At 45.3% G+C, this 10,446-nt stretch overlaps 1 protein-coding gene across 1 annotated transcript in view; it reads left to right on the top strand.

The window, feature by feature from the left end:
* Positions 1-10,446, top strand: part of DRC11 (dynein regulatory complex subunit 11) — a 183,949-nt gene that overhangs the window by 117,560 nt on the left and 55,943 nt on the right. The window contains exons 13-14 of the mRNA XM_027771313.1: positions 2,722-2,780; positions 8,024-8,106. Of these exons, the coding sequence (XP_027627114.1) occupies positions 2,722-2,780; positions 8,024-8,106 (142 nt within the window). The remainder of the gene's footprint in view (positions 1-2,721; positions 2,781-8,023; positions 8,107-10,446) is intronic.

Below are 10,446 nucleotides of genomic sequence, written 5' to 3'. Positions count from 1 at the left end.
AGTGAAAATCTCTCAAAAAAAAAAAAAAAAAGAAAAAAGAAAAGAATCTCAAAACAAAAAATGTAGACACAACATCTAAAACTTATGGGCTGCAGCAAAAGCACTAGTAACAGAAAAGCTTATAGCAGTAAATGCCTACATTTAAAAAGAAGAAATATCTCAAATAAGCAACCTGCTATAATACCTCAAGGAACTAAAAAAGAAGGGAAAAGTAAGCCCAAAACTAGCACACAGAAGTAATAAAGGCTAGTGCAGAAATCAATGAGCTAGAGACTAGGAAAATAATAGAAGAACATGATGAAACTCAAAGTTAAGCTTTTGGGGAACTCTATGATAGATTTAAGAAAAAAAGAGAAGACCAAATAAATAGTTCCGAAATGGCAAAGGAGACATTACAAACAATGCCTTACAGATAACTGAGATCCTATGACACTGTTATGATGACTGTATGCCAACACATTTGACAAGCTAGAATAAATAGATAAATTTCAATAAATGTAACACTTTTAAAGACTTGAGTCAAGAAGAAAAAAATTTTTTTTCAACTGAAGCTGGGGTGGATTGTGGTATCAGAACCTTATCTGGGGTTCTGTCTCTTGTATTCATGGAAGAGGTAAATAATAAATGTCAAAAAAGAAAAAGAGATAGAAAGCCTCAGCAAACCAATAACAAATAAAGTGATTGAATCAGTATTCAAAACCCTTCCAACAAAGAAAAGCTTAGGGCCCATGACCTTCTCGGGTAAGTTCTACCAAACATTTAAAGAAGAGCTAATACTGACCCTTCAACACTTTGCAGAAATAGAAGACAGGATATTTCCAAACTCTCTTTATGAGGTCAGGATCACCCTGGAACCAAAGTCAAACAAAAACACCACAGGAAAGGAAAATGACATGCCAATGTCCTTGATGAACATGGGTACAAACCTTCAACAAAATATTAACCAATCTAACTCAACAGCACATAAAAGGATCATACGCATGACCATGTAGATTTGTTCCCAGGTATGAAGACAGTTCCTGTTTGAATCAACCACAGTGATACACTACATTAGCAGAATAAAGGATAAAAATCCCATGGTCATCTCAGAGTGCGAGGAAAGTGGCTGACAAAACTCAACATCCTTTCATAATAAAAGCACTCAACAAATTGGGTATAGAAGGAATTTATCACAACACAAGTAAGACCATATATTAATGGTCTCAATGGTGAAAAATTGAAAGCTTCTCCTCTAACATGACGAATGAAACAAAGGTGCCCACTTCAGAATATTCTGTACTATGTCTCATGACTATATATGAATATATCGTTATTTCAAAAATAAAATTTTAATTTTGACAACCTGAAAAACATGGATGATGTATAACTATTTCCAACCATATTAGCAAATCTTCCAGTTGTAATACTGTTTGGAAGAGAGACATACGATGGTATGATACAATGGTTTATATCCTGATGGTATGATTCTTTGCAAGAACGGGTGATACAAGTCTGCAGTGTAGTCGGAATAGTGGTTGCTGACAGCCCGGAAAGCAGCAGAGAGAGTTCCGAGGTGATGAAAACATTCTGCATTTTAAACTGGTGGTGGTGACACGGTTGCATGTAAAAACGAAGCATGAATGCTAACGAACCCGTAAGTGGGTATTCACCTCACATACGTTACACTGCAGTGAAACAGGCGAATGACTGAGAAAGGAATTGGGCTCAGAGGTACCTGGTACCTGCTGTGTGTGGGGAGCACGGGCCACCCAAGGTGGCCGGAGACGGAAGGGGACCCAGAAAAGGAAGATAAAGGCCAGGCTGGAGAAACTTTATACACCACGCCACAGAATTCTTACTGCACCCTGCAGGCAACAAGGCGCTCCCAATGGCGATCTTAAACAGTTAAGTGATCAGCACTGTTTGCAAAGATCACATTTGGGCTGAGTCCCTCAACACCGTCTTAAGTATCTGAATGCAAAGTCCTTTGGGAACCAAGAGTAGACAGTTGCCTGGACCTAAGGTCCCAGATTTAGGAACAGACATCGCCAGAAAGAGTGACTGTGGCGGCCTGACTCCACGTGGAGTGCTGTGACGCAGCGCCTGAGACTGGGCACTTGACGGACAGCAGGGGCAGACGCTCATAGCTCTGAAGGCTGCGTCCAACAGCAAGGTGCCGGCAGATTCCGAGCGCGCGACAACGGCTGCGCTCCGCTTGGAACACGTTGCCTTCTGGACGTGCCCTCGCAGGGTGGAGAGGCAGGACAAGCTCTCTCCGACCTCTTTCCTAAGGGCACCGGTGCCATTCATGAAGGTGGAGCCCTTTGAAGCTAATCGTCTGCCAAAGGCCTCACCTCTAACGTCATCACTTGGGGGTTGAGTGTCAACAGATGAACTGAGGGAGGGACAGACATCAGACCGGCAGGCAGTAAAGACAAGCACAGTTCAGGTCCGTGTGCACACACGGGCCACTCATCCTCCTACCACACTGAGCCTGAGGCCGCGACAGCCAGAGTGCTCAGGGCCTGTGTGGAACTGCACCCATGCAGGTCCCACCCTCGCCCTCCGCCCACACGAGGACCATCCCTATGGTTATGAAAACATTCCAGCTCCCTACTCAATATGCCATAGTTAACTTTCCACCTCCCACATCCCAGGAAAATAGTTTGCTTGACTAATTTCTTGAGCAAATATGATTGCTTGCTTTTACTAAAATTGTTCATTATCTTCATTTTCTTTCAGAAAAAGGAAAACAGAAAAGGGAGAAAGGGGAACAGAGATAAAGATCTGACCGCTGACAGGTGAGGAATGCATACGTCTGACCTTGAGGATGTGGAAAGGGCACGGGGAACCCTGGGTGGCAGCCCGCATGCTCGGCCTGGCCTGGGCAGGGCCCCCTCTCTGGTACACCTACCGTTTCTTCCTCACCGGCGTGGCATGGCGTGTGTGACCTGAGATGGGGAAGTCTAGGCCATTCTGCACTCTTCTATGGATCCTGGGTTAGAAAGATGCCTAGAAGGACCCAGAAGGCAAACTCTGACCCCCAGCTGGGCTGTCCTTAAATAAATAAATAAATGTTTAAGAAATGACATCCTGATGAAACTTTCAATGAAATGCCAAGACTCTGAATCCATTTAGGGAATAATACATGGTCACCCTCCATAGCCCCAGGCATGTCCGCTGGACACACCATGCTTGTCAAAGGACTGAGTCCAAAAGAAGAGGCTGATACTTGTAAAGGGATATTCCCACTGCTGTAGCGTCGTTGGCAGGGATGCTCAGTTTTTAAGCTGAAATGGCCCTTGAGTGTCTTATAACTGAAAATAAGTAATACCTGGGTTTTCAAAGAGTAACATCAGGGAGCTTCATTAAAAAGCCTCACAAATAGATGCTGGCGACCATGTTGAACATCTACCTTTCTTCCCACGGGCTAGCTAAGGGTCAGCACACGTTGCCCTCCTGTTTGCGATGCCCCCTGGGGCCCCAGGATTATTCTCTCCAAACTGCTTGAGAAGAGATCAGGACAGAGGAAGCCTGGCTTAGAACTCTCTGGGAGAACGAGGAGACCTGCGCTGCAAGCCAGCATCTGAGTCTAGGGACAGCTCCAGTGAGACCGGAGCACCCCAGAGCTAGCACGTGCGTGAGGGCTTTGGCAAGCTGTGTCCGGAACAGCAGCTGGAGGGACTTGGGCTCTGCAGAGAAACACTCTCTCAGGATATCCCCGGAGGGCAGTGCTGCAGGTCTTGCCACTCGAGGTTCTGTTTGGGAAACAGTGAAGGTCGAGATGCTGGGTCTGACTGCTGCCTGAGAGGGACCTGGTCCATTTTTTCAGATGCAGGTGCCCCAGTTTCTGGGAGGCACATAGCTGACCATGCACAAACGCTGATGCCTCCTCAGGGATAGACGGGCATGCGTGTGCAAAGGGCCACGGAGTCTTTCAGTAGCTTTTAAGTGCCATGTCTCTCCTGTGTCCTAACATTCATCCAAAGCCGAGCAGAGTCAAGTAGAGATCGCGTTCCTTGCCTTCCAGTGACAATCTGAGAAATGAAATTAAACCACCAAAGTGACCTGCAAAGTTAGAATCACTCCTTCGCGGCCTCTTGCATGTAAGCACGACTTTACTGGACACAATGCTGCTTTAACAGGAGTGACCACATCCCGTGGCTCACAGAGACGTTGCCTGTGTTCTTGGCGTATGCGTCCTGAGAGCTGAACTTTCGTACTTGAGCCGCAGTTGCTTCTGTGATGAAATGAAGTCAGTGTTTGATTCATTCTTATGCCCAGAAATAGCAATGCCTGGTAACCTCATTCCTGAAAGACTTTTCATTTTAAATACTCTGTACCATCGGACGAGCGCTAATTCTGCCACAAAATCATAGGACATCTTTTCTTCTCTCCTCAAATTAATGGAGCCCTTAAATCAGTATCTTTATCATAATTTATGGTAGGACATTGTTTTTATTCTTGTTTTTTAGGTTTTTGCCATAAGGCATGTGCTTGCTGGAGAGAGACAGTGAGAGAGAAAGTGAGAAATCATCCCCTAGGGAGGTTGCCAGGCCGCAGTTCCTTCTCCTCCATTCTCCTCCTGGAATTTCAGGCATGCACACGTGCCCAGTGTGATTCTCAAGGTGCTGGATCTGAGACTAGAACCGCCATTGGCCATGTCGGACCCAGAGTGCTCAGGGCCTGTGTGGAACTGCACCCATGCAGGTCCCACCCTCGCCCTCCGCCCACACGAGGACCATCCCTATGGTTATGAAAACATTCCAGCTCCCTACTCAATATGCCATAGTTAACTTTCCACCTCCCACATCCCAGGAAAATAGTTTGCTTGACTAATTTCTTGAGCAAATATGATTGCTTGCTTTTACTAAAATTGTTCATTATCTTCATTTTCTTTCAGAAAAAGGAAAACAGAAAAGGGAGAAAGGGGAACAGAGATAAAGATCTGACCGCTGACAGGTGAGGAATGCATACGTCTGACCTTGAGGATGTGGAAAGGGCACGGGGAACCCTGGGTGGCAGCCCGCATGCTCGGCCTGGCCTGGGCAGGGCCCCCTCTCTGGTACACCTACCGTTTCTTCCTCACCGGCGTGGCATGGCGTGTGTGACCTGAGATGGGGAAGTCTAGGCCATTCTGCACTCTTCTATGGATCCTGGGTTAGAAAGATGCCTAGAAGGACCCAGAAGGCAAACTCTGACCCCCAGCTGGGCTGTCCTTAAATAAATAAATAAATGTTTAAGAAATGACATCCTGATGAAACTTTCAATGAAATGCCAAGACTCTGAATCCATTTAGGGAATAATACATGGTCACCCTCCATAGCCCCAGGCATGTCCGCTGGACACACCATGCTTGTCAAAGGACTGAGTCCAAAAGAAGAGGCTGATACTTGTAAAGGGATATTCCCACTGCTGTAGCGTCGTTGGCAGGGATGCTCAGTTTTTAAGCTGAAATGGCCCTTGAGTGTCTTATAACTGAAAATAAGTAATACCTGGGTTTTCAAAGAGTAACATCAGGGAGCTTCATTAAAAAGCCTCACAAATAGATGCTGGCGACCATGTTGAACATCTACCTTTCTTCCCACGGGCTAGCTAAGGGTCAGCACACGTTGCCCTCCTGTTTGCGATGCCCCCTGGGGCCCCAGGATTATTCTCTCCAAACTGCTTGAGAAGAGATCAGGACAGAGGAAGCCTGGCTTAGAACTCTCTGGGAGAACGAGGAGACCTGCGCTGCAAGCCAGCATCTGAGTCTAGGGACAGCTCCAGTGAGACCGGAGCACCCCAGAGCTAGCACGTGCGTGAGGGCTTTGGCAAGCTGTGTCCGGAACAGCAGCTGGAGGGACTTGGGCTCTGCAGAGAAACACTCTCTCAGGATATCCCCGGAGGGCAGTGCTGCAGGTCTTGCCACTCGAGGTTCTGTTTGGGAAACAGTGAAGGTCGAGATGCTGGGTCTGACTGCTGCCTGAGAGGGACCTGGTCCATTTTTTCAGATGCAGGTGCCCCAGTTTCTGGGAGGCACATAGCTGACCATGCACAAACGCTGATGCCTCCTCAGGGATAGACGGGCATGCGTGTGCAAAGGGCCACGGAGTCTTTCAGTAGCTTTTAAGTGCCATGTCTCTCCTGTGTCCTAACATTCATCCAAAGCCGAGCAGAGTCAAGTAGAGATCGCGTTCCTTGCCTTCCAGTGACAATCTGAGAAATGAAATTAAACCACCAAAGTGACCTGCAAAGTTAGAATCACTCCTTCGCGGCCTCTTGCATGTAAGCACGACTTTACTGGACACAATGCTGCTTTAACAGGAGTGACCACATCCCGTGGCTCACAGAGACGTTGCCTGTGTTCTTGGCGTATGCGTCCTGAGAGCTGAACTTTCGTACTTGAGCCGCAGTTGCTTCTGTGATGAAATGAAGTCAGTGTTTGATTCATTCTTATGCCCAGAAATAGCAATGCCTGGTAACCTCATTCCTGAAAGACTTTTCATTTTAAATACTCTGTACCATCGGACGAGCGCTAATTCTGCCACAAAATCATAGGACATCTTTTCTTCTCTCCTCAAATTAATGGAGCCCTTAAATCAGTATCTTTATCATAATTTATGGTAGGACATTGTTTTTATTCTTGTTTTTTAGGTTTTTGCCATAAGGCATGTGCTTGCTGGAGAGAGACAGTGAGAGAGAAAGTGAGAAATCATCCCCTAGGGAGGTTGCCAGGCCGCAGTTCCTTCTCCTCCATTCTCCTCCTGGAATTTCAGGCATGCACACGTGCCCAGTGTGATTCTCAAGGTGCTGGATCTGAGACTAGAACCGCCATTGGCCATGTGGGAATCCAGCACCTTAACACCACACCACCTGCTGGCCCCAAGGTAGTTGAAAATGTTTTATTCTATAATGAAAGTTCATTTCACTGGAAAAATCCAACCCTGTGTATTTGAAGTGTCTTACTATTCTCTGTTTTGGTTATTTTAGAGACTCTTCTTCAATTTTATGTTGTTAATATTTTATACCTATGTTATGTTTGTTATGTAAGTATTCCAGTTAAAACTCTACATTAATACTTTCTTGATATAGGTCAGATACTGTTATCCCAGACTTCTTCATAATTAAACCTTTCTTAATTTCAACAGAAGACATATTATTTTAAATGTTTGATGGAGTACAACTCCAGTCAACCACGAACTGGGGTCGTTGGATTAACACTGTCTCCAAATATCGTTATATTTATAGTTCTCAACTTAAAGGCAAGGGGATGATGAAAGAGTAAAGAAAACGAAAAGAGACAGCATCTCAAAGGATCCTCTCAAATAATAAATAGTTCTGCTCAACATATCTGAATTCTCACAGCCAAACGCACTTAATATCGCTGGGAGCTTGCATTTAGAGGGATACGATGTCCATGTTCTCTCGATTAGTATAAATTCCCAGGGGCTGGCCACATGCCCAAGGCCCTCTTACACAAGTGGGTCTGACATCTATAAACACCGTAGGAAAGTGTGACACCCTTCTAAAAGATCATCGCGCTCACAGCTTTAGATGTTTTATCTTCCATGGGAGAATTACCTCTGAGATAAGCCTATGTTCCTCGTAGATATTTCTTTTAAACTGTTATGCTAGTGAGTTAAAAAGAAACATAAATTTCACGAAGGATTAATGATCTACTACAGCTCGCAGAGTCTAAGTGAATATGTAACGATAGGCTCATCGCATTATTATTACTGGGTAATTTCGAATGCATATTTGTGCCATCAGGAAGACTGATGGAAGAGCAGGCTACAGGAGTTATAGCTGGTCTCAGATGCCCAAAGATATCATTCTTATTCATAGGAAACAGCCAATATACATACAGATGTGGGAGAGTATTGTTTTTCAAAGCCTACTTTATCCTCAAATTGTAGAAAGGCTTCAAAAATCCATAAACTTGCATATGTACAAATGTTCTTTGATATAGATCTGGCTTAAGTTTCCTGCGTACATAAGGATTAACAGAAACGCTGCGGGTTTTCTGCCGTGCACGTGGATAGACGGTGTGCTTTATCCGCAGGACCATCGAGTCTCTGTACAAGGAACTGGTGGAAGAAGGGCTGCTGATCCAGGCTCGGAAAACCAAACTCTCCGAGTACATTGGTAAAGTACACAAAGGATAATGCATGTATGTGCCCCAGGTCACCCCTTGGGTTTTGAGACCCTGGAAGCTGGAAATGTTCCATGTATGCTTTGTCCAAACCAAACCCTGGCCCCTGCTGGTTGCTAGGAATGTTTGTCTGATTGAGCTAATGTGAGCAATCTAAGAGTAAGCTGTGAACTTAGCAGTTCTCTTAGTAAGATGGATCCAAGCTCTCTGCCCTGTCATGGTGGGAGCAGGGTTTGTAACTTGCCAGCAAGTTTCCTTGGGATATTCCTTCTGGTGTGTGTAACCCAACTTGAGAAAAGGAAGAATTGTTCATTCATTCAAGTTTAAACAAAATGCCCCTAGGGGGCAGCACCTGGTGCTTCCACAATCTGGTCCTCACAGGAAGATTTCCTTCCTTGACTTTCTTTTTTTTCCCCCAGAAGATGACATGATTTATTCTGTAAATTGCATCCAACATGTAAAATAAATAGCAGCTTCAGAAGTCATCCTGTTATAAGGCTGGCTGAGAAGGGTTTCCCACCACCAGTAGCTGCATCTGAGCTGATGGATCAAGAGGCACCAATGGGATGTCTCAGCTCCTGGGAAATGCATCTCTCTAGCAGAGACAGAAGTGGCTGGAAGGAGATGCGGGCATTTGTATCATGATCTCCAACCCGGGTTTCTCTCTTGATTTTTAAAACAATATGATGACGTGAAAACACACTTCGAATTTCATGTTACACATAATTCTGCCACCCTCATGCAGGTAGGATTTTTACTGTCAGTGAGCGAGGGGCTCTCCCACCTAACCACAAAAGGATAATCACACTCAGCAAGTTTAACGCTCAGGGAATCCGACAGCCCCAATTGTCCTGATAATGTCCTCTGTAATGGTTGGTCTCTCTGAGTCCAAAACCCAGACAAGGGCCGTGCATGAGACTGCGAGGTTTCTCTCGCCGCCCTTCACTCCCCTCATCCAGAGCAGCCTTTCTGCACCTTTGAGTCATTCTCAACATGGACGTTTTTGAGGGACCAGAGTTGTTCTGAGGACATCCCACAGCTGGGTTAAGTTTCTTTATCAGTGATTCAGGTTAGACATTCCTGACGGGAGCACCACCAAGGTGATGTGTGTCCTTGGTGCTCCCCACTGGTGACACACGTGCCACTTTGTCCCACAGCCTGTCGAGTTTCATCACATGGCAAAGGTGGTTTTGTTCGTTTGTTTGTTTATGGCAAAGGTGTTCTTCCCAGATGCCTCCATCTTCCCTTGTCACTAACGAGTAGCCCATGCGGCGACACTTGGAGGCCCTGCACATTTCGTCCCCAACAGTCTTTGACACACCTTCTAGCCCCTACTGAGGATTTCTGCCTGCTTCGCTTATGGTCATGATGGTGGTAGAATGGGGATTTTCTCTTTCTGTCATCCCTTCTGCATTGACTATATCCTGCTTCTCTGTAAGGAGGCATAGAATTGCTTAAAATTGTGCTGTCAGTGTGGACGCAGACTAGCTTCTTAGCCAATGTATTATAATCGGGCTCTATCATTACTCCTTCCGTTTTGGCCTGTGATAGCAAGCAGACTGTCATTTTCCTCTATCAAAGGATGACTATTTTAAGCCATTTGAAAGGCGGTCTTGTTGCCTTCTCGAGGGCTTGGAGGAGCCTTCAAACTTCCCAGTAGTATAAAAATTCTACTAGAATTCATGCTGGAATATGTATTGGGTTTCTATTTATTTTATGTTTCTCATTCAAGTGCTAGAGACTTTTCTCCTATATTGCCTCAATATACCCTGTTAATTCTGTTGATATTTTTAAATGACTATTTTTAACAAAAGTGACTCTTCTTTGCAGTTTGAGTCTCTGAGCAAAACACCCCAGTGCTTGGTTCAGTGCCTTGCCTTGTACAAGCCTAGGATGTGGTAGGCTCTCAGAAGCCATCTGATTTCTCGGCTCCTTGAACTCTATTTGCTCTGACCTTTTCAATGACCTGTCAGTTCCCAAATCACCTTTAAGGAGCCCAAGGTCATGGATGGGACCCACCATTTAAGAGTGACTCTAGGGACCAGCAGTTGGCGTAATGGCTATGTCTCTGGACTCCCATGTAGCCAACCGCGGTTCACGTCCCGGACCCAGTGGCTTAAACTCACACCGGGCACATATGCGTGTGTGCCCAAGATCCCGAGAGGAGAATGGAGGAGAAGGGATTGCTGTGTGGCCATCCCCCCTAGGGGGTGATTTCTCGCTTTCTGTCTCTCTGCCTCTCTCTTTCTGGCAAGTGCATGTGCCCTATAGCAAAAAACTCTCAAAAAAAAAAAAAAAAAAAAAAAAAAAAAAAAAAAAAAAAAAAAAAAAAA

Source organism: Tupaia chinensis, unplaced genomic scaffold (assembly GCF_000334495.1).
Source record: "Tupaia chinensis unplaced genomic scaffold, TupChi_1.0 Scaffold000030_1, whole genome shotgun sequence".
Lineage (NCBI taxonomy): Eukaryota > Metazoa > Chordata > Mammalia > Scandentia > Tupaiidae > Tupaia > Tupaia belangeri.
The sequence above is the reverse complement of the archived record's forward strand: the minus strand, read 5'-3'. Positions and strand labels throughout refer to the sequence as shown.